At 46.0% G+C, this 24319-nt stretch overlaps 1 protein-coding gene across 1 annotated transcript; it reads left to right on the top strand.

Moving 5' to 3' along the window:
* Window positions 1–9137: 9137 nt before the first annotated feature.
* UBAP1L (ubiquitin associated protein 1 like) lies at window positions 9138–23894 on the top strand. Its single transcript, XM_072738830.1, has 5 exons — window positions 9138–9363; window positions 14371–15012; window positions 16845–17051; window positions 21762–21863; window positions 22798–23894. The coding sequence occupies exons 1-5, from the start codon at window positions 9244–9246 to the stop codon at window positions 22930–22932; spliced, it is 1206 nt and encodes a 401-aa protein (XP_072594931.1). The 5' UTR covers window positions 9138–9243; the 3' UTR covers window positions 22933–23894.
* The last annotated feature ends 425 nt before the right edge of the window (window positions 23895–24319 follow it).

Below are 24319 nucleotides of genomic sequence, written 5' to 3'. Positions count from 1 at the left end.
GCTTGAGCCTTTGCCCCCAAATTTGTTGCTTACCAAATCACTACACACACTTTCACATTGATGAAACACATTTTCACTTCAAAAATACAGATTTGTCAAATTGACATTTGCTGTATAGGGAGGTGAGTGAACCTCAAGCACCACACTCTTCTGGAATCCAACTCTAGATAAGCAGGGAAGGACACCAGCTTTGGGGATGATTCATGTGGCAGGAAGCTCTGGGCAGCAAGATGCTAACACCTTTGTTCTTTTTCTGTTTAATCTGCACTATTAACCCTTAAATGCATAACATATGAATTTAACAGAGAGGATATGAGGACTAGCACTCCAAAGTGTATCTAAGCTCATAAACCTTAAAATCTAATGTGATTAGCCTCACATAACCCCATAGGCCTGGGTGTCCTTTTGTTATAAATCTCTACCATTTGCTCTCTGATGAGATGGCAGGAAGAGTAGAAATAAAAGATGAATTGTGTGATGTGTTTAGTGTCCAGGCAGCCTGTCACTAACATATCTGCATTGGTGGGAGCATGAGTGAAGCAGGGATTCAAGAAAACTCAGCAGAACCCAAGGGAAAGGCATGTAACCTCAGGTTGAAAACACCATTCCCTCTTTCTTCAATCAGCTTCTGCAAAGTTTAGTAAAGTAGACATTATTCGTGATTGGTTTTGTTTTGTTTTTCCTAGTTTATTGCCTTGTGTGATGGGTGGCGGCAACAGCCACTGGTGATTTATGGGTTTAGAAAGAAAGACCTAATGTCTTTTTGTTTGTTTGTTTTTTAAGACTTTATTTATTCGTGAGAGACACAGAAAGGCAGAGACATAGGCAGAGGGAAAAGCAGTCTCCCTGTGGGGAATCCACTGGGGGACTCCATCTCAGGACCCCAGGATCATAACCTGAGCCAAAGGCAGATACTCAACCACTGAGCCACCCTAATGTCTTTAATGAATTATACTTCTGAGAATATGGATGGTGTCATTGTAATCTTTAACCACAGTCTCTTTAATTTATTGTGGAAAATTTCAAACATCCCAAAGTAAATAGTCATAATTTTTTCCATGTACCCTGGTGGTACCCTGGCTTCAAATAATTGTCAATTCATGTCCAATCTTGTTTCATCTGTATCCCCACCACTCTGGATTATTTTGAAACAAATCCAAGACATCATAAGTGTTTAGAATGTAGCTCTAAAAGATACTTTAAAAACTTAACAATAGTGCCATTATTGCCCTGGAAGAAATGAATGACTCCTTAATATCAAGATTTCTTTATTTCATAAATGTTTTCCACTTTGTTCAAATTAAGATCTAGATGCAATCCATACATTGTTACTGATTGATAATGTCTCTTAACTTTCTGATAATCTGTAGGCCATTCTCACTTCTGTGTACTCTTGTACTCTGTCTCTCCCTTGCAGTTTATTACTTGAAGAAATTGGGCCATTTTTTTCCTGAAGAGTTTCCAGTCTGGATTTTACTAATTGCATCCTCATGATAGTGTGTTCCTCATTCCTCTGTTTTCATATTTCCTATAATCTAATGGTTAGAGCTGTACTGTCCAGTAGGGTAGACATGTATGGCTATGGGGCACTTGAAATTGAGAGTTTGAATTGAGATGTGCAATTATATATACAGATCACATTTCTACTGGACAATTCTGACCAAGAGCACACCCATTTCTTGACCACATACAGATTTGAATTATCTGACAAGTATTTCGTAGACCTGGTGTGTACTCCATTCAGGACTAATGTCTAGTTGTCTCTTTTTGTGATCTTAACAGCCATTGATAATCAAGGTCTAAATTCATTCATTTGGGGTTGCAAAAGTGATAGTTTCTTTTTTTTTTTTTTTTTTTTTTGATAGTTTCTTTTTTTAAAAGATTTAATTTATTTATTCATAAGAAACCAAGAGAGAGGCAGGCTCCCTGTGGGGAGCCCTATGTGGGGCTTGATCTAGGCTTCTAGGATCACTCACTCCCTGAGCCGAAGGCAGATGCTCAACCACTGTGCTGCCCAGGCATCCCACAAAAGTGATAGTTTCATTCTGCCATTCTTTCTTTAGTTATTAGCTGGAATATTTGTAAAAAGAAATATCCGAGGCAGGTAGCACTGCTGTGTTATCTTTATTTTTAGAGTTTTTATTCTTATTTTATGCACCTCCTTCTGTTTTATGGATAAGAAAACTGATATTCAGAGAAGTTAATGACTCACTCAAAGTCACACAATGAATCCGTTTCGGGAGTCAGGATTCTCATCAACCATTTGGTTACCCTAGGGTACAATTTGTAAAGGAAAGGCAAATAAGTATTTCCTTTATTTGCTAGTTTTCAAAGTAATGAGCTGGTCCCCTAGCATTCTCCAAAGGTGACCAATGAATTTTAGGTATCATTATGAACTCAGATCTAAACATATTTGTCTTCCAACTGGTTGTTAATATTTTCTTCATCAATCGCCTCTTCTCTGGCCGGTGGGAGCCTCTTTAACTAAGTTCCTGAATTCCCACTCAATTCCAGTATTCCATTCCAAGTTTGTCATGCACGTTTCCTATCCCAAACCTGGAAGCAGTCATTTCTCCAGTGACCCCTGGTTCCTGGTCAGTGGTAAGCATATTTATCTGCCACATGCTGCATGGCATGGGTGGTCAGTTCTTGTTGGTCGGTTTTTATGCTTTTCAGTTAGAATTAGGAACTATGGTTCTGTTGAGCCAACAGACCTTTTCTCAATCATGTCTTTTTTATACCTGTGTTCTTTTCATGTTGAACATAGATTGGAAATAGAGAAATAAACTCATACAAAGATTAACCAGAAATGTGTTGATTCATCATGTCCTGTATGCAAGAATATTGTCTTATTTCCCAGTAGAAGAGACCTTGGATTTGTAAAATATTCTAACAAAAAGCATTTAAGATATTCATGGAAGATTAGAAAATGAAATAAAGAGATTAGTTATATGTTAAGTACTAAGTGTTCAGCACAAGTGGCTGAGTTGATGACGTCAAAGAATTTGCTACAAGCCAACAAACTTAATCACTCTAAGCCCATTCATGTTCCTGTGTTCATGTGACTTGTGCAAGGGTGTATCAAGAAGCTTTGCTGGGATTATACCATCTGTTGTAGCAATTCACTTCTACACGTTTTGTCCACAGGGAAGCTATCCTGGGAATCACAAGGTAAGTACAAAGTATGTCTTGTTCCATTCAAATAATAATACAAAATATATAGAAGGAATATGAGTGCTATGAATTGTTAGCAGTGATATAGAGACTAGAGATTACATGAGGCATTTCCAACTAAATGTTTGTTTTTCTTTCATTGTTTACAACCAATAACTATGCTTGTATAACTAACTTTTTAATTTAAGTTTACTATTTATTTGAGTAATCACTACACCAATGTGGGGCTCAAACTCATGACCCCAAGATCAACAAGAGTCACGTGCTCTTCTGACTGAGACAGCCAGGCATCCTTGACTATTAATTTTTGAGTGTGCCCATACAGTAGTTCCTGAATTAGCATGTCTGGCTATCTATGAAGAACCTGTTTCTAGTCTCGGTTCCATTTGCCTTTTGGAATCAACTTGAGTTTCTCATAGTCTCTGAAATAAGAATCAAAGTCCCTGAGGTAGTTGGTGCTAGAGTGTATAACTGTGCAGAGCAGTAGGCATCTCTCAACTTTATTAACTCATGCTTGCCGGAATATGGATACCAGGACTTGAACTGTGTTCTTGGGAATTGTTTTATCATTTGCTGGAAATGATATTAAATGCTAGAGACCTAAAAAAGCACAAAAACACAGGGCTCCTGCCGTCCTGGAGTTAGAATCTAGAGTAGAGAAGCTTATTATACAGATAACTAGTCTGTATATAGTTATAATTGTGATATGTGCTACAAAGAAAAAGTGGTTAGTCATGATTTATATTTTCCATTGTTCAAATATTTATTAAATGCTTGTTAAGGCTCAGATTAATTAAGATTAACTCAGATTAAGTACAAGGGCTATAATGGTGAGCAAAATACCAAATACTCCGTAACATAGGTTTTGAAGGGGATAGATTAATATCCAGTTAATCCAACAATCGTAAAAAAATGTGCTGAATGCTTTGAAGGAAAGGTATAGGCCCCCCTCTTTTTTTATTTTTCAAATTGAGGGTTGTTTTTTTTTTAAGATATTATTTATTTATTCATGAGAGACACAGAAAGAGAGGCAGAGACACAGGCAGAGGGAGAAGCAGTCTCCCCGCAAGGAGCCCAACACAGGACTTGATCCTGGATCCTGGGATCATGCCCTGAGCCAAAGGCAGATGCCCAACCACTCAAATTGAGTTCTACAATGCATTTAGATGAAATAGAAAATAACTATATATCATATAGTAAGGGTAAGAATTGTTACTCAGTTTACATATGTCTATGCTAGGTTACAAAGTCAAATGTATTTCATACTATGAGTCACAATGAAAAAAAAATGTCTTAAAAGCCAGCTTGCTGGGTAGATCTATCCAAGTTTGGGGGTGGATCAGGAAAAGCTTTTTTGAGGAAATGATGTTTCAGCTGAGCTGTGAAGAATGAACAGCTATTAACTAGTGCAGAAGAGACAAGGAAAAAGAAGGTAGCTAGAATTTGGGATAGCATATACAAAGGCCCTGTGTTGGGTCAAGAGACCAAGGTAATTGAAGACTAGCATGGCTAGAGTTAAGACAGGAGAGGAGAGAGTAGGGGCCAGACAGGGCAAGGCTTTGGAAGCCCTAGTGAGGAGTTTGATTTTTATTCTGAGAGCAGCTGGGAATCATTGGAGGCTTTTAAGCAGGGGCACTGCCTTGGTTTGCTGTTTTGAAATGATCACTTTTGTTGCAATGTGTGAAACAGAATTGTAATATTAGGGCATCAGAGGATATGTGGACACCAGCCGTCCAAGTGAGAGATAATGGGGGCTTGGACTCCCGTGTTAGCAGTGAAGGGAGCTTGAAATGACTGTATTCCAGAGATTTAAGAGAGAAAACGAGGCAGGGATTTGAGATGGGTGATGGTGAAGAAGAAAGTGTCAGGCAGGAGTCCTCAGTTTTGTATACCTTTAGACATTCCTTGAAACAAGGAATCCAGGGGGAGGAGGAACAGTTTCGGGGAGGGGAAAATCAGGAGTTCACTTGGGATATGTAGAGTCTGAGACACTCTTGAGACATCTCGAAGGAGATGCCTTGTAGGCAGTTGTGTTTATGAGTTTAATCTCAGAGAAGAACTGGAGAATTCAATGTGTGAGTCATTGGCACATAGATTTTTTTTTTTTTTTTTTTTTTTATTTATGATAGTCACAGAGAGAGAGAGATACAGAGGCAGAGTCACAGGCAGAGGGAGAAGCAGGCTCCATGCACCGGGAGCCCGACGTGGGATTCGATCCCGGGTCTCCAGGATCGCACCCTGGGCCAAAGGCAGGCGCCAAACCACTGCGCCACCCAGGGATCCCCCATTGGCACATAGATTATTGATGCTGTGGACAAGGATGAAGTCATTTAGAGACTAGTGAAGCTTTTTAAAAAATAATACTAATGTCAGTGCCTGGGCTCCACATAGACCAGTTACCACAACCTTGCCTCTTCCCCTGCCTCTCACCTAGGCTCTGATGCAGCCAAACCGCCACAGACCCACCGAGAAGTCCCAGATAATGCAGGCACAGACTGGCTTTGCCAGTATCCCCACTCCCATACCCTCAGCCCAAGCCTTCAGACTCCTTCAGAGCTTTCTTAACTGCCTACTGAGTGGAGTTGGTATTCAGTATTCAGGGCTCTCCCCAACTCCACCCCAGTCTACCCCTTGTCTTACTGCAGGCTACTTCCCAGCATAATCTACTTGGGTCATGCTGCTTGTCTCTCCCTCACTCTGCCCTGTCTCTGCTCCCTGGCTCAACCTGGAGTTACACGCTCTACCTTTTTCCTGCTCACAGGCCATTTGTTCCCTTACCCTCAGGGTCCAGGTGAGGGTCCCATCCTTCCTGAAGCTTCCCCAACCCCCCTAAGGACTAGAATACTTTCTTTCCTTTGAAGAATTTCAGCACTTGATCTGTACTTCTCATTTTCTGTATAGCAGAGGTAATTGTCATTTTAGAGTATGTTCGAATTAGATCATGTCTTGCACTGTAGCTCTTGTTATTCTAAAGAGAGGTGTTTCCAGAATCCTCACTCTTAAATTACTCCAGAAACAAGTATAGAGCTGAGTAAAGAGTATCTATTAGGTTATGGATGCTCGGTCAGAGGTGAGGGAGGAGGACGATGGCCCTGTACCTGCTCAGCTGACAAGCAGTTCACATGTGAGTCTCAAACTGTGGCCCTTCCCCATAGCTGAGAATTCTAATGATAGCTGAAAATGTGAATGAGAAATCTGAAAATGCCAAAACTTGTGAACTTTCCTATGTCCCCTGCAACTTCCTATGCCTCAGAGGCCCCTTTTTGGAACAGGCTGATGGGACAGATAACTTACTGATCACACTAGGACTTGTCTGATCCTGTAGCATAAAGAGTTACTCCCAGTATGCTGGGAAGCTGTCTCTTGGCATGGGGTGGAGAAGCCTTTTGAGTCTTACATACAGTAAGACCCAGACAAGAGTGGGCAGACAGTGGAGATGAGGGAATTAAAGGATTTGCCATCTGGCCTCATTTGACCTCTCTGCTCTCAGATTACTTACTCTGCCTCTTCTCATGATGTTATCCTGTGGGCATGGGGATGACCCCGGTGACCCCTCGGGGCTTTGCAACATCCCAGTAGGGATGACGTTGTATTAACCCAGAGATGCTCCCGAATGCAGGCTCCCTGATAAACCCTGATTGTTTGCAGAATGCTAGACTGTGGTCAGAATCTTTATTTAATCTGGTTTAAAATACATTAACAAATGAAATCCCTGGTTGTTGTGGCTATTATTAAACTAACAGATACATACTTAGATCTTAGCCAAAAGGCTCAGAAGCTATGTGTGAATTAATTTTTAATTCTTAGATTTCAGCTTTAGTAGATGCTGTTGACTAATACTAATTGACTCTCACCAACAGTGCAGGAGCGTTCCAGATGTTCTACATCCTCATCAACATGATATCGTCAGGCTTTTTAAAATTTTAACCATTTGTGTGTGTCTGTTGGAATCTCATTGTTTTGTTTTGCATTTTCCCGGTGGCTAATGAGGTTAAACAGCTTTGAGGTTTATTTGGATATCCTTTTTCATGAAGTGCCTGTTAATGTCTCTTGCCGGTTTTTGTACTAGGTCTTTTTCTTATTGCTTTGTAGTTCTTTGTATATATTGGGTATGGATCCTTTGTCAGATATATATGCTGCAAATATCTTCTCCCACTCTGGTTTGTGTTTTTTGTTGTTTGTATGTTTGTTTTTGTTTTGTTTTTGTTTTTTAAATTTATTTATTTATGATAGTCACAGAGAGAGAGAGAGAGAGAGAGAGAGGCAGAGACACAGGCAGAGGGAGAAGCAGGCTCCATGCACCGGGAGCCCGATGTGGGATTCGATCCCGGGTCTCCAGGATCGCGCCCTGGGCCAAAGGCAGGTGCCAAACCACTGCGCCACCCAGGGATCCCTGTTTGTTTTGTTTTGTTTCATTGTTGTTTTACTCCTTAATGATATCTTCTGATGAATGGAAGCTCCTTAATGTAACCCAGTTTGTCATGTTTTCCTTTATGGTTAGTCTTTCCTGCAAGCTGCCTAAGAAATGTTTACCATGAATATATTTTTCATGTTAGTACCACACTATCTTAATTCCTGTATCTTTAAAGTAAGTGTTGATTATCTGATAGTATAAATCTTCCAGTTGTGTTGCTTCTTCAAGATTGTCTTGGCTCTTCTTGATCCTTTGCATTTTATTTAAATTTTAGAGTTAGTTTGCCAATTTATCCCCCAAAATGTAATGGAATTTTGATCCATGGGATCTATAAATCAATTCAGGGGAAAATTGATATCTTTACAATATTGAATCTTAACAACTCATGAACATGGCATATTCCTCCATTAAATATCATATTTTATAGTTTTCTGTATAGAGGCTTCACACATCTTATGTTAGGTGGAGTCCTAGGTGATTTATGGATAATATGAAATAGCATCTTGTTTAAAATTTCATTCTCTAACGACATTTTTATTTTTTTTTTATTTTTTTTTTCTAACGACATTTTTAAAAGACAACATTTACATAGCTTGTTGTTTGTATATAGAAATATAGTTGATTCTCATATATTGACCTTGTAGCCAATGACCTTGTTAAATCCACTTACTGAGAGTTTTAGTCATAGATTCTTTTGGATTTTCTACATATAATTATGTCATCTACAAGTAATGATAGTTTTATTTCTTTCCAATCCTTATTCTTTTATATTTTTCCCTCTCTTTTTGCATAGGCTAGTATCTCCTGTGCAATGTTGAACAGAAGAGCTGATAGGGACATCCTTGTCTCAGTTCCAATCTTAGAGATATCTTTCAGTATTTCACTATTAAGTGGGATGTTTGCTTTAGATATTTTAGTGATATTCTTGTTTAAGTTAAGGGAATTCCTTTCTCTTCCTAAGCTGCTAAATGGGCTTAATTGTTTTTTCATAAAATCATGAATGGGTATTGATTTTATGAAGTGCTTTTTCTGCATCTACAAAATAGATCATCATATAATTTTTCATTTTTATTCTACTGACATTTATCTTTATTCCTACTGATTGATTTCGGAATGTTAAGCTAGTCTCTCATTCCTGAAATAAACTCAACCCTCAGCAGTATTGTATTTTTCTATCCATAATTATTTTTGGTGAGATTTTTGCAGCTATGTTCATAAGAGATTGGCATTTAATTTTGTCAGATTTGGTATCAAGGTGGTGAAATCAAAATGAGTCAGGAAGTATTTCTTTTCTGGAAGAGTTTGTGTTAATTTGATATTTTTTTCCCTTTATGTGTTCGAATGAAAACTCTTGATGACACACTTTAGAACTAGTATTGTAGGCCACATTTTGGGAAACAATGGTCTAGAACAAAGCTTAAAGCATGAAATAATCAATTCCTGTCAGTTTGAATGCTGTCATTTTTATTTCCTCCCTATGCAGCATCAGCCACTTTACCTTTTCTTTCCTGGCTGTGTGGGGCTCAGCTAAAGTCAACACACAGGAGAGTGGTGAGGCCATTTGAGACCAAGCCTGGTCCTCAGGACTACGCTCTCCCTGCCACCAGGCGGCCTGCCCCAGCCCTGCTCAGCCACATCCACACTCCTCTGATAGAATGAATGCCCTCGATGGCGTCCCCTTCAAGGTGCCCAATGGCTTTGTGACAGACACAGAGCCCCTTCCTGGGCTAGAGCTCAGCATCCCAGCTTGCAGGGAGCTTCTGCTGGGCTCTATGGTAAGTATATCTCTCTGTCCATCTATTTCTTGTTCCTGGGTCTGTAGATGTGATGCTGAGACTCATGGGCCTTGTTCCTTGATTTTAAAAGGCAGCCAGGCCAGAGCGCCTGGGGTAACTCAGTTGGTTAAGCAACTGACTCTTGACCTCAGCTCAGGTCTTGATCTCAGGGTCTTGATCTTAGGGCTATGAGTTCAAGCCCCTTGTTGCACTCCACACCCAGTGTGGAGCCTACATACATACATGCGTACACACATATATAAATGGCCAACAAGTCCATTGCTGGTATATTCTAGAAAGTTAGACATGACCCAAGGGGAAAAGTTTCATGAAGAAGGCTGGTGGCCTCGTGATGGGGATTATTTAGTAGGTCTTATTTTAAGCTGAGAATAACCGGAAGCTGCCTATAGGAAGTGACTGAGAGACTTTGCAGAGATACTCCAATTCCTCTCTTCCCTGTCAGTCTGCTGCCATGTCTAAAATTCTACCATTTAGAATCATTCTTGGGAACTAAGACACTATCTTCAGGATCCTCTGTTAAAATGCAGACTGTTACATGGGAACCATTAGAAGGGATTACTGTTCCATTGACCCAAAGCACATCTGCCCTGGAGGCACCCTGGAAATGCCCCATGCCCCACAGCTCACACACTGGGATACGAACCTAGTGTCTGCGCTGGTACCACATACCTTCAAGATACACATAATTATTTAACTTCTGGGAGAGTCCAGCTTACCTGAAGGTTTTAGGGGAACCTATTGCATTAGTATTCTAACAGATATTTCATGAGATAGAATGCAAAATTCACATGGATTATTTATTTATTTTAAAGATTTTATTTTATTTTATTCATGAGAGACACACAGAGAGAGGCAGAGACATAGGCAGAGGGAGAAGCAGGCTCCATGCAGGGAGCCTGATGTGGGACTTGATCCTAGGACCCGGGATCATGCCCTGAGCCAAAGGCAGACGCTCAACTGCTGGGCCATCCAGGCATCTCATTCACATGGATTTTTAAAAATGAAAGAACAGAATTGCAAAAAAACTATGGAACTGGTGCCGGGCCACTCAGACTGTTATGTGGTCATTCTCTACAGTCTTCAGGGTACTTTGTAAAAAAAATTCTGGGAGGATCTAGTGTGGCCCTCACTCATTTTGCACATGAGAAACCTGAAGTCCAGAAAAGGGAAATGATTCATTCATAGTTAGGGGTCATGGCAAGACTAAAACCCAGGTCCTAACTCCAAATTGTTTTGTATTCGCTGAGAGCAGGTTTGGAACATGAGACACTGTACAGGTAATGCTCCAAGGCAGAAAAGCAGGTTGCAGGAAGTGAGGTGCCCAAAGTACAATCCATGAAGGAAGGAGCTTGGGTGACTTGGGAGCACATAAGCAGGAGACTCAGTGCAGTTTTGTTTTATCTGTAAAACTTTGGACCAAGATCTCCAGAAGGGAAATATGCTTTGTAAAACCTGGAGCATGGTGTCTGGGGGCCCATCCTCTTTGAGGCAGGAGCTCTCACTTTTCCCAGGCAGCCTGCGTTGTGGGCTCTTGCCCTGGCAGTAGAACTTGTGTCATGGGAAGAGGAATTCATTTTACTAAACTCAAATGGAGATGGATTATCACAGCTTTTCCCTCCCTGCTGAGCTCAGCCCAAGCTGGGAAGAAGCTATCCTGAAAGTTACTTCTCTTAGAAGCAGAATTTGGGCACCTTTCTGCCAAATCTACATCTGGTATCCTGGCCCAGGTGCTGACCCCAGCTCTGCCCCCTACCCAGCGAGGGTATCTGTACTCTCTTGAGCCTATTTCCATTCCTGGGCTCCCATTTCTTTTACTGCTGGGCCAATCTAACAAACAGAGAAGCATGGGATTTCAAGTATGATTTACAGCCTCTCCCAGTAAGTCCTCTGGAGTTCATCAGACTGTATCCCCAGTGTTGGAACTTGGAATACATTTTCCCATAACAACAATGTTATAGGTAGTGGTTAGATTGCCAGGCAAACCTACAGTTCTCTAAAGGGAAAAGTAATAATCAGAGCTATCATTATTGAGCACCTGCTGTGCACTAGGCCTGTGCTTAGGTGCTTTTTGTACATTCATTCTTCTCTCTCATATTTATGATAACCCTTTTAGCAGGTATGTGTCCCTACCCCATGGCACGGGAAACCAAAGCTCCTACCCAACTGATGTACTTGTGATTAACACAGCCAGGATTCCAACACATGTCTGTCAGACTCCAAAGCCCATGTCCACCCCATCCACCCTACTGCCTTCACCCTTTCTTCTGTACTTAAAGCTTTGGCAAGTCTGTGTTGTTTCATCATTTTCCTATATTTTTTAAGATTTTATTTATTTATTCATGAGAGGCACACACAGAGAGAGAGAGAGAGAGAGAGGCAGAGACACGTGCAGAGGGAGAAGCAGGCTCCACGCAGGGAGCCCGACGTGGAACTCCATCCCGGGTCTCCAGGATCACACCCTGGGCTGAAGGCAGCGTTAAACCGCTGAGCCACCGGGGCTGCCCATAGTTTTCCTTTAATTAGCGTTAATTGCCCTAACAAAAAATATTTTTAGAGAAAAAATACATTCACATTATTTAAAAATGAAAAAAACAAAACCCACCATGAAATCATATACAGCAGGGTTTGATAAACATTTTCTGTAAAAGGCCAGATAGTAAAAGCTGGTGATTACTCAATTCTGTTGCTGTAGGGAAAAAGCAGCCATAGTTCTGGAAAGAAGTGAGTAGGTAGGTTTGTGTTCAAATAACACTTTATCTACAAAGGCAAGGGGATTGGGCAGTGTGGCCCAAGGGCAGCTTGAAGGCTTTGGGAGAGTGAACAGCCTCCTCCTGACACCTTCCTATCTACCCAGTTCCTCAGCTCCACCCCCGCACTGGAGATATGTTTCTCATATTCTGTGTATACTCCCAGGGGGATTCTTATGTGTATACAGACATGCAAGTACAGCCATTTCTTCCTTTTTTACACCAAAGGTAACATTTTATATACACTGTTTTTCTTAACTTTTTTGCCTAATATATTTTAAAATCTTTCCATATGGGTACATAGAAAGCTTCTTTGGTTTTATTTTTCATTGTGTAGCATTCATGGCATTACATGGATATATTATACTTTATTGAATGAGTGCCCTCTTGATGGACACTTGGGTCCTTTCCAGTTTTTTGCCATGACAAACAATGGTGCAGGGAATGACTATGTGCAAATCCCTTCTTGAATTTGTTTTAAGTATTTTTACAAATTGCCCTCTGTAGGGATCATACTGATGTATATCCCAGCCAGCACTCTACAAGAGGCCTGTACCTCCCACACTCTCCAATAGAGTATCCTCAGACTTTAGATCTTTGCTGAGGGGTAGGCGGATGATATCTCAGTTTTAATTTGCCTTTCTCTTATCATAGGTGAAGTTGAGCAACTATTTGTGTGTTTGTTTTTTATTTTAGATTTTTTAAAAATTTATTTACTCATGAGAGACACACAGAGAGAGGCAGAGACATAGGCAGAGGGAGAAGCAGGCTCCCTGTGGGGAGCCTGATACAGGACTTGATCCCAGGACCTTGGCATCACAACCTGAGATGAAGGCAGACACTCAACCACTGAGCCACCCAGGTGCCCCTCTTCACCCATCCATTTATTCTGCACATACTTACAAATGTCCCCTCTGGGCCAGGCCTGCCTGGGCCTTTAGGATGCAGAAGGGACTAAGACACAGCTCAGTCAAGGAGACACCCTGGAACCGCCAAGTTATGTTCCTCTCCCCAACTGAGGATTGTGTCAGGACAGGAGGGAACAGTGTCTGTGATCTAAGTGTCTGAGTATCTGTCTTTCTGCCTCTCCTGCCCCTCACAAATACTACTTCCCCAGCCTCACTCTTCGTTCATTGGCCATTACCAAGCACAGAGATTGCTTTTTTTTTTTTAATTTTACAGTTTTTAATGCAGTTTTGTATTTCTGGTTCTTATTTTTAAAGGTAGGCAACAGGAATACTTTATTTCTGACTCATTTATAAATTTTCAAATTAGATTATTTTTTAAAAGATTTTATTTATTTACTTGACACAGAGAGAGAGCACAAAAGCAGGGGGAGCGGCAGACAGAGAGAGAGGGAGAAGCAGGCTCCTGGCTGAGCAGAGAGCCTAATGAGTGGCTCCATCCCAGGACCCTGGGATCATGACCTGAGCCAAAGGCAGACGCTCAAACACTGAGCCACCCAGGCGCCCCTAAAGTTAGATTATTTATGTGAGCTCCAGACTGCCTTTTTTTTAGGTGGTCTGACACACAGTAAAGAAAGCACTGTCACACGGACAGAGAAATCCCAGTTTAAGCCACTCGACACCAATCTGACCTCCAGCAAATTAAAGTTTCCCAGCCTCATTTTCATGATCTAACACCAGAACGTACTAAGTAGAGTTTAACAGAGATGAGTGATTTTTACATTTCCCGGCCCTCAAAGTAACCTCTAATGGCATCAAACGGGAAGGGGCAGGTATTACTCCATTGAGAGGTTTGTGTGCCTCGGTGGGCATCCAAGGCTGGGTGCTCGCTGGCAAATAAATGGTGCTGGGCTGTCTCTTAAGAAGACTTAGAAAGTTTCTTTGCTAAGAACAAGTTTTATTGGAGGCATTTTTTAAAGCTGCCATTGTTCAATTACATGCTGAATGGCAAAGAGACTTAGATATTGGATTTCAATACATCTCATTCTATTAACCTATTCCTCATTATGTCTCTCAGGCAGAGTTTACCATTCGATTGTTATCGATATCCAACCCTCCCCCCCCCCCCCCCCCCCCCCCGTCCCCCCAGTGCTAGCTAAAACTGGGGCAGAGGGTGGGTGGTGATGGATACCTGGGGTGCAGAATCGGGGGAAGCTGCCCAGGCCTGGCAAGTTTTTGGCTGAACAGGTTCCCCGGAGGCAAGGGGGTCAGGGCTGCGCCCCCCTGGCCCCGGTTTGGGCCGCAGAGCCTCACGTCGACGCCTCTCCCTGCAGCACGATTTCAGCCTGGAGAGGAAGGCGCTCTTCTGGGTGGAGGCTGTCCTCCGGGGACCCTGCCCGGTCCAGTGCGACGCCCCGGGAACGGCGTCAGCCCCTCCCGCCTGGCTCTTGCTGGTCAGCCCGGACCTAGTGCCCGCACCTGCCGCAGACCCGGGCCCTGAGGCCGGGCCCCCGCCGCGGCTGGACGAGGAGGACGACGGCCAGGAGGAGGAGGACGAGCACGAGGACGAGCACGAGCACGAAGACGAGGAGGAGCAGGGCGAGGAGGAGGAGCAGGGCGAGGACCGCGACCAGGAGGAAGCCGCCTCTGCCGAGGAGGAGGAGCCGGGGCCCCGCAGCCCCCCGCCCGGCTCCCCCGCGAGCCCCGGCCCCGGCCCCGCCCGCTACTCGCTGGACGTGCTGCGCGGCGTGAGGTCGGAGCTGGCCGGGGCGCGGCGGCGGCTCTCCGAGGGCAGGCTGGCCGCCCGGCCCCGCGCGCTCCTGCACCGCCTCCGCCAGCGCGCGCTGAGCCTCTGCCCCGGCCCCGCGCCCCCGCCCGCGCCCGCGCCCGCGCCCCCCCGCGCCCCGGCGCCGCCCCCGCGGCCCTCCACGGCCGGCGCCGTGCCCCCGCTGCGGAGCCACAAGCCCACGGTCGCGGTAAGGCCCGCGCAGGCAAGGCCCCCGGCAGGCGGTCCGGGGTCCCAGCCCACCCTCCCTCCTCTCGCCCCCTCCGGCGGGCTTTACCTGTTCTCCTCCGGCCCTGTACGCGCTGCCCTTCCTGTGGTCCTTGGCCTAGAATATTCCCTTTTCCGCTCTGTTTTTGCTTCTATTAGGGCACATGTCACAATAATTGTAATTATCCAGTACCTGGCTGTGTCTTCCCATGCAATAGGAATTCTTTTAGGAAAGGGATTAGAGGGCCTTCATTTTTTGTTTCCAGGGCACCCGGCAGCGGACTGGCCCCTAGGGGGTGCTCAGTGACCGCTCGTTGAATTAATGAACGTGACTCCAATCCAGGTTGTCCCCCACTGAGTAAGGCTTCCCGAAGGATGGGTGACCTGGAGGCTCAATCCGGGGATACGCAGGGAGCAGTTATCTCCTGCTCGGCACTGAATTAGTTGAAATAGACAAGTCAAAACCTCGGGACAAGGAGAGTTGGCCCCGGGGGTGTGCACCAGACAGCATGCATAGTGGGAGGGATCAGGTGTAGAGAGAGAGGAGGTGACAGTTTTTGCAGACCGGGAAGGTTTCAGGACAGAGATGTGCATGTGGAAGAACCAGGAGCAGAACTGAATTTCAAGTGAAACCAGTGAAGACCCCTCACTTTGCCACCTCTGAGGCCTTCTATCTAATTCTATAGTCACGGTGGTGTGCCTTTTTTTAAGAGGTTCAAGTTCTGTAAGTACCAAACTCCATAAAATCTGGATCTGGAGCAGATGGAGTGGGTCAAGACTGATAGCCAAAGGTGACAGTCGGGCACAGCTTTCTACCCCCTAGCTGCCCTACAATCAGGCCAGGAGTTACAACAGAATAAGGCCCAGGTAAAATTTAAATCCAAAAGACAGACTAGAGGTCTGGCTCTTCTTGCTCACTGGGGTGTGACCTTTGGCAAGTCACTGAACTGATCTGAGCTATCCCCTCTCTATCTGTACCTCGGGCCATTTCACCTCACACAGCTGTTCAGCGCAAACACAGAGAAGAGGCTCTGTGAACTGGACAGGTCACACCATGTCAAGGACCAGACCTTAATGCCAGGATGGCTCTACCCTGGTCCAGATTAAACTGAACTCTAGCAACAACCCTGTGCAGGGAATGGGGCCCATGTTATGCAGAGGAGAAAGTTGGGGCAGAGGACAGTTAAGAGTCATTTTTAGGGTCACAAGGGTAGACTCAGTTCCTAAGATATTGGCGGTCAAAAGCAGACCTTGGGGTAAGGTCATGGCAGAAAAACCCCTGAAAAGATAAGGAGGGGTGGACAGTTCACGTCACACATATACACTCTGCCCCAGGAGCCAGGACAGCAGCTGGGCTTTCCTCGGGGAGAAGGGGACAGGGCTGGTCTATTCAGGGTTGGCAGGTAGGTACTTCTTTATGAGGATGATGCCAGGCAAACTGATTGAAATGCCTTCGAGCCACCCTCCTTGCTCTAGTGTCTGTGTGGGTCTCCCCAGCACATAGCTGTGCCCAGTCCCTACCCTGCTTTGTGCCCTGCCAAGCCCTAGACCAGCCAAACTGAAGGAGGAAGATCTATCCCTGCTCCCCACTCACTAAGGCATAGGGTAAAGAACGCTGAATTAGATTCTGAGTAGGGCTCAGGTCCCCAGTGTGTGTTGCTTCCCCAGTCATTAACTTCTCTGAAGCTCAATTTCCATGTCTGTAAAATGGGATAATAGGATGAACCTATCATATTTCTCTTGTGGAAAAATGTCTTGCCCAGCCAGATGTCACTTCCAGTGGTAACTGACACATCCAGCCTGTCTGTATTTCAGTCCCTCAGCCCGTACACCTGCCTGCCACCTCTTGGTGGGGTGCCTCAGCGTCCTAGTGCCTGCAGATCACACCCTGCTTCTGCTGACCTGCTGTCTGCCCTGAGCCAGGAGGAGCAGGACCTCATTGGGCCAGTGGTTGCCCTAGGGTATCCTCTGCATAGGGCCATTGGGGCTCTGCAGAAGACAGGGCGGCAGAGCCTGAGCCAGGTAGGTGAATGAGGGGCCCTAGACTGGGGGGCTGGGGGGCTGGAGCCAGGCAAGTAGCCAAGTAGTTTTTGTCTCTAACTTGAAACAGTTTTGTTTCCTTCTTTTAGAAGCAGAACCTAAGCCTGGCGTTAATTGCTGAGAGTTATGAGCAAGTTTCTAGATCCTAATGCTATTTTCTCCATAAAAGCTTATCAGGAATCCCCATGCTCACTTGGAGAGTTTTAATATTCTACTCCTGTCCTAGTCTCTGCCTAAAGCACAGGGAGCTGGAACTTTGAGCAGCCAGTAATCTCTCCAGAGACACCAAATAGAACTTTCTGTAATGAAAGAGCTGTTTTATATCTGGGTTGTCCACCAGCCTTATGTGGCTACTTGAAATATGGCTAATATGACCAAGAAACTGAATTTTTTATTTTACTTAATTGAAATTATAATAGCCACTGTGGCTGGCTACTAGCTACTATGTGGGATGGCACAGCTCTAAGCACTTCCCTCAATGAACAGTTTATCCATATTCATATCCATCTTTTCCTCTTTTGATCTACCCATCCATCCAGTCTAGTCACCAGTACTCACTGGGCACTTCCTAGGTGTTTAGATGCAGCTAGGAGCTATGGGGGAACCTCTTCTTAGTGGAAGGGGCTACAAAGAATTTATGGCCATTCTTAATCGAGCACAAGGAAGGTCCAGTGATCACCAAAGGCTTCGTGGAGGTGCCACATCTTGGGCTGGGCTTCAAGGATGAATAAACTCTGGATTTTAAGGAAGGAGAAGGGATGGTATTCCAAGCAGGAGGAACAGTGTGAGCAAAGGAGTAGAAATAGCAAGGAAGGGTTTGGGAGGCCCTGATCCAACCTGTCTTGCTGGAGTAGAGGGTACATGATGCAGACTGGTAGGAAGTAAGACAGGGAAGGGAAATCAAGAGCAGATTGAGGGTATTTTGAGGGCTGGGCTGAGACGTTTATAAATAACCCACTAACAAAAGGAAGGAATGGAAGGATTATGAGTAGCAGCAGGAGGTCACACTGCATGCCATTACCTAAACCTCCCTTCCCGCGCCTGAAGATTACATCCTGCTTCACATTGTTTTCTGAAAATGTGGGCAATTTTGGTTGGAAAGCTGAGCTGCAGGTATCAAAAGGTCCCAGGGCAGTTGGCACTTATTCCTTTCTTCTGTCTCTGCCCCATCACCATCAGAGGCCTTGGATACTCTCTCTATAATCACTGGTCACTGCCATATGTTGGGTGCCTGAGGTCCAGAGCTGCCTCTTCCTGGACAAGGCAGTGACAAAAGAGGGACTTTCACACTGGAGCTGAGGCAGGATGTGCTGCTGTCAGATTGAGGAGGTGGGCAAATGTACCTGCTTCTGCTCTCCTCTGGCTTCATCAGTCCTGGAGGAGAACTTCCAACATGATGACCCCTGTGTGGCTAACATGGGGCTGCTGACATTTACTGAACACCTTTGTGCCAGTCCCTCAGTCTGAGAGTATTCAATTAGGTCTTCTCCATTCTGCAAGATTGTCACCACTGTGCCCACTTTGCACATGAGGAAACTGAGGCCAGGGAGATACATATAACCAATCAGTGGAAGAGTCAGGGTTGAGGCCAGACTGGTTTGACTCTCAATCTTTGTTGCGTGGTACTTTTCCTCATTTTCTGTGTGAGAACCTTCTAGGGAAACAAAATCTCAGGCCGATCTGAGATTTAAGAGTAGGTCTAAAGTTGTCCTCACCTTCAGCTGCTGCTGAAAGCCAGGACCCTGGCCAAGAAGCTGGCCAGGAGGATTGTGAAGGACCATGCCCACTGTGAGGGCTCTGACATGCCCTGTACTCCCTGCACTCCCTTGAGCCCTTGAACTCCTATGACAAGGCCAAGGCCTCAGGCTATCACTGGGAGGGGGTGGGTCTGAAGGTTGGAACTAGCTTGGAGCCCTGGCTCTCTGTGGGTAATTGGAAGAATCCCACTGCATCAGGAACATGGTGTTTTCAGATATGCACTGACCACCTGCCTGGCTAGCCGGATCTCTGGGTGGCCTTCTTCCATGGTGGTCGGTCGGAGCCAAGCTCTGAGGCACGGGCCTGAAGGGCCATTGGATGACTTCATCTGTCTTCCCCCACCAACTATTTCTCTGTATTCTGTGAAGTTCCACCATTAACTGAGCAACTCCTTTGGGTTCAGAGATTCCTTCCCCATTAAAGAATATACGCTATAGGGCAGCCTGGGTGGCTTAGCGGTTTAGCGCCACCTTCAGCCCAGGGCATGACCCTGGAGACCCAGGATCTAGTCCCACAGAGCCTACTTCTCCCTCTGCCTCTCTCTCTCTCTCTCTCTCTCATGAATGGATAAAATAAAAATAAAATCTTAAAAAAAAAAAGAATATACGCTATAGTAAACCTTTCTGGCCAGGAATTAATGGCAGATGGTCCAGGAAAGCGAGCATCAGGTGACAGAGACAGAGCATTTAGAAGAGCCAGGGAGAAAGGAGGAGATAGAAAATACAAGCTTTGTCCATCATTCCTTCTTTCCTTCCACAAGAATTGATGTGCCCACTGGCTGCCTACAGGACAGCATGGGTGGCATGTATGAGCATCCACAGGCCAGGTCCAGACTTGGTATGGGATTCCAGGCACCTCGGGGTCCCTCTTGAACCTCACTTTCCCTCTTTACAGAATGGAGCGAGAATATGTGTTTATAACCAATGATTGCTGAGGGCCCCATTGGGGAGTGAAAGTCATCCTTACCCACCCTGGGGCCTGAGACAGACCTGTTGGCTTCTACAGTCTCAAAGGCCTAAAAGTTGGCTAAGCAGCAGAATCTGTAGATCTGCAGGACCTACTCTGGAGGATCCCAATCAGTGGATCTGGAGTGTGCCCAAGGGCCTATCATGTTAAGGATCTGAAGGTGGTTCTGATACACAGCCTGCCATGGGGTGTACTGGTTTGAGGTCAGCTATCCCTTGAGTCAGTGGTTCTCAGCCTTGACTACACATTAGAATTATCTGGAGAGCTAGAAAAATCCCAGTGCCCAGACTGCCTCCAAGACCAATTATATCAGAGCCTCTGGAGGCAAGCATCAGTGGTTTATGGGTAGTTGTGTTAAAGCTCCTCCCAGGTAGCTGCAGTTAGCACCAAGGCCAAGAACCTTTGTTGTGGATGAACCAAGAGGCCAAGGGAGCATCCAGCATCTGCTCTTGACTTGCTCATGTTTTTAACCTTTGGAAATCCTGTCTACTTTCCAGGCAGCCCAGAGCCCCTCCTCTAGCACTGGGCCACTGATGGACAAAGCTGAGAGGTCAGGTATCTAGGCCCTAGTCCTGGATCCCTGGGCAAGCTACCCACCCTGCTTGGACCTGTTTCTTCAACTGCACAGGGAGGGCTTGGCTCGGTGGTTTACAAAACATGCTCAGAGCCAAGGTATAGGTGTCCTGAGGTCGGAGCACTGGACTCCTGGCTCCCCTGCTCCTACTCCCAGTTCTCCCAGAGCAGCTCAACTCTCCCATTATGGTTGTAGGCTCTTGATGCTTGGACAGCTCAGAGGCCAAAACAGTTTGAAAATCATTTATCTGTATGATCCATGCTTTCTGCCCAGCTCTGAAGGTCTGCAGAAACCCTACCTGTTTCTTCTCCACTTATCCCCATAATTTTTATGGCCTGGAGCCTTCATTTGACATTGACTCTTTATAAACCTTGCTTTGATTTGCCTGGTGCTCAGGATTTCCCGTATTTGGTTCATCTCCCTCACTAAGTTTCGAGCTCGAAAGTAGTTCTTAATTCATTTTATAAACACAGCATAACTTTATTGAACTCCTTCTGCCTGCCACACTGGGTGCTGCCACAGTAGTGAACAACTGATAGAACTCTTCCCTCGTGGAGCAAAAAGTTAAATGAGAATGCTGAGAAAGATAGTAGAACAACTAGAGCTGTATGTGCTGTGATGAGGGAAGCACAGGTCCTGTGGGAGCAGCAAGCAAGGCACTCAGTGGAGACTAAGGGCAGAGGCCCCCCCCGGGAAGAGGAGCAAGGCTGGCCTTGGCTAAGCGGAGGGATGCAGAGGCCTGGGGATGCCGAGGGAGGAGCGAGCAGAAGCCCCCCCCCGGGGGGGGGGCAGGACTTTGGGCCCTGGTAGGGGCCCATACTTCATCCTGAGGGCAAAAGCAGCTCCTGGTGACTAAGCAGGGAGTGACTTGAACAGGTCCTCAGCCCTGTGGTCTCTTCATCTGTCCTGCTCCCCTTGCCAGCACTGGGGCTCCTGTGGTCCTGGATGGTAGAGATGTATGTGTCTGGGACAGGGTGGGTGGCACAGGTATGGATGCTGAAGAGGATGCTTCGCACAGGTGGGTGCTCACTAGGAAGGGGGAACATAGTGCAATGGGTGGTGGGTGAGGCACCTGTACCTCCGGTCAGTCCCACTCCCCAGTTAGGTTCTGGGAATACCTTAGCTCACACTGACAGCACTTTTCCTGGATTACAGCCCCCCATTGGGGACTGTTGGTAAGAACCTGCTGCCCACCCATCCCCAGGTCTACGGAGGGGGCCTCTGTCCCTCCTCAGTTGGCTCACAGGGTCCTGAGGCCATTTTGTGTGTGGTAGGTTGACTTATCAGCCTGGTCTGAGCTCAGGCCTCCCTAAGGTCCCCAGGGTGCCTCCTCTACCCCCTCTGTTGCCCCTGCCACTGCTCTTATCACCCCCTTGTACCTTCTTCTGGCCCAGTTTCTCAGCTACCTTAGTGCCTGCGACCGGCTGCTGCGGCAAGGCTACGAGGAGGGGTTGGTGGAGGAGGCCATGGAAATGTTCCAGTTCTCTGAGAGCCAGGTCAGCAGGGCCACCTGCCTGGGCCTAGGGGAAGGGGCGGCAGGGATGGGATTGCACACACAAGCCTAGTGTGCGGGGGCACACCAGTGCCAGAGCCGGAGCCTGGAGCTCATCAGGAGATAGCCTGCTTGCTCAGCCCTGGGGAGAAGGAGACAGCCCAGGGAGGTGAAGCATGGGGGAGAGGAGGGAAACGGGAGGCAGAGCTTTCTTGTTATTTAGCTGAATCAACACAACAAGTATTATCAAATGCCTACTCTGTCAGACACACAGAGGGGAGCTGTGCACAGCACGAAGACATAAACTCAGCTCGGGGAGTTTGCTGCCTGGAAACCCAGAATGCAGGCAAATGTGGGCCCAGTGGAATGTTCTGAGTGCCCAGTGTGCATGGCCTGGCCCCAATGGGCTGCTGGCCCAGGCTCTGCCGAGCACCTCTCCACAGAGGCTGAGGCAAGGACAGAGGGCTGGGAGAGGTGCCAAGGAGGAGAAAGGGAGGAGAAGCAGGGACTCTTCAAGCACTGGGGCAAGAGGAGGAAGGAAGGCAGAGGCTGTGCTGTGTGAAACTTCGGCAGGGTTTGGGGCTTGGGCAGAGACCCCAGGCTGTACATCCTCTGGGCACCAGGATGCAGCCTCCTTCTTTCTGCCCCAGTGCCCAAGCACAGGCAGTCAGCCAGCAATGAGCTGGAGTGAGGGAGTAAAGCCAGAATGGAGCCAGTGGCCAGGCCTCTCTCCTTGGCACAGGAAGGGATGTGTAGGCCCATGTCACCCTGAGGTGTAGGAAAAATGCAGGTGCTGCCCAGGATCAGGATCAGGCTTACCTGGCCTGGGGAGTCCCTAGCTTCCTGGGAATAGATACAGTGGGTACCAGAGAAGTGGCTCCCCAGGGAGGTGGCTATCCTGGCAGAGTCCCCAGCATTCTCTGCTTCCCCTTCCTCAGGCAGGGGAGTTCCTGCGCCTCTGGGAACAGTTCAGCGACATGGGCTTCCACCAGGACCGGATCAAGGAAGTGCTGCTGGTCCATGGCAATCGCAGTGAGCAAGCCCTGGAGGAGCTGGTAGCCTGTGCCCAGTGATGGCTGGTGCATTCCACAATGCCTGTGCATCCCCATCCCGCACCAGACCTGGAAATCCATTCTAACTGTATTATTAAGACTACATAAGAGGGGTGCCCAGCTGGCTCAGTTGGAGGAGGAGCATGTGGCTCTTGAACTCAGGGTTGTGAATTTGAGCCCCACATTGGGTGTAGAGATTACTTTAAAAAATAATAAACTTAAAAAGATTATATAAGAGTAACAGTGATGCATGCTCTTTGTAAAAATGTAAATAATCCCAAAGGTAGAGGTAAATACTGTAGGGGAGGCAAAACTTTACCCATTTTTGGTTTTCAGCTGGGGCACCTCAAGGAAAAGACAGATTAAGAAGAGAAAAACTGATTAATGCATGTAGCACACATCGTGTGGGAGAAACCTCAATGAAAAGCAACTCAAAGCAGCAGTTAGAACTCTGGCTTATATAGCATCTTCAACAAAGAGCAGTGAATTTGTAGAGAAATGACAGAATAAAGGAAACCAGTTTCGGGCTTCCAGGGATGGCACACTGTTGGGTGAGCAGAGTGGTGTAAATATGAGGAAGCAGCAAACTGAGTAGGTTTGTTTGCAGATTCCTCTGGAGCTTGTCTGGGCTGATAAGAATCTGTCTCCAGAAAGGGAGAATTTATACCTGTAAGCAAAAAGTGGGGCTAGGGTCGAGGGAGCTTTTTTTCTGCATTTGTTGCTTCTTAATTACCTTCTACTTAAAATAATTTTTATGTCAAAGAGACATATTTTGGGGTGACATTCGGTCTTTTTCAGTACTAAAACAATCGGCTGAAAGAGTTGAAAGTGGTTGCCTCTGGGGAAGAGCAGATGGAGAGCATGGACAAGGAACTGTGTTTTTTCCTACAAGCCTTGTAAAACTACCTGTCTTTAAACTATACACAGTAGTAACTGTGATTTTAAGAATATTAAAACAAATAAATGGTGGGCAGTTCTTTTCAGTCCTGTGGGCTCCTGGAATTAGTGTGGAAAGAACATCTAACTGTGGTTCAGAAAGCCTAATTTCTTATTTTGTTTCTGCCGCTGACTGGCTCAAGGCCTCTTTGGGCCTCATTTTCCCCAGAAAAAGTGGAGAGACTGAACCTGGCTGCTATCCGTAGGAATCCTTGAAGACTTTGTTAAAGAGTCCCAGGACCTACTCCTGGGTGATCTGATTTAGAAAGTCCAGCTTGGCAGCCTCAGAGAGGCTTTTTTGGTTTTGGTTTTGTGTTTGGTGGGCAGCAAAGCAAGGTTTATTGAGCGATAGCAAAGTGATAGTACAAAGCTCCCAAGGAGGGAGGGGACCAGAGAGGGTTTCCCCTGTTTTGTTTTTATAAGAAGCTCTCTGGGGGGAATTTTAAAAAAGATTTATCTATCTATCTATCTA

This window comes from Vulpes vulpes, chromosome 15, assembly GCF_048418805.1.
Source record: "Vulpes vulpes isolate BD-2025 chromosome 15, VulVul3, whole genome shotgun sequence".
NCBI classification, from domain to species: domain Eukaryota; kingdom Metazoa; phylum Chordata; class Mammalia; order Carnivora; family Canidae; genus Vulpes; species Vulpes vulpes.
This window is presented reverse-complemented; position numbering and strand designations above follow the sequence as displayed.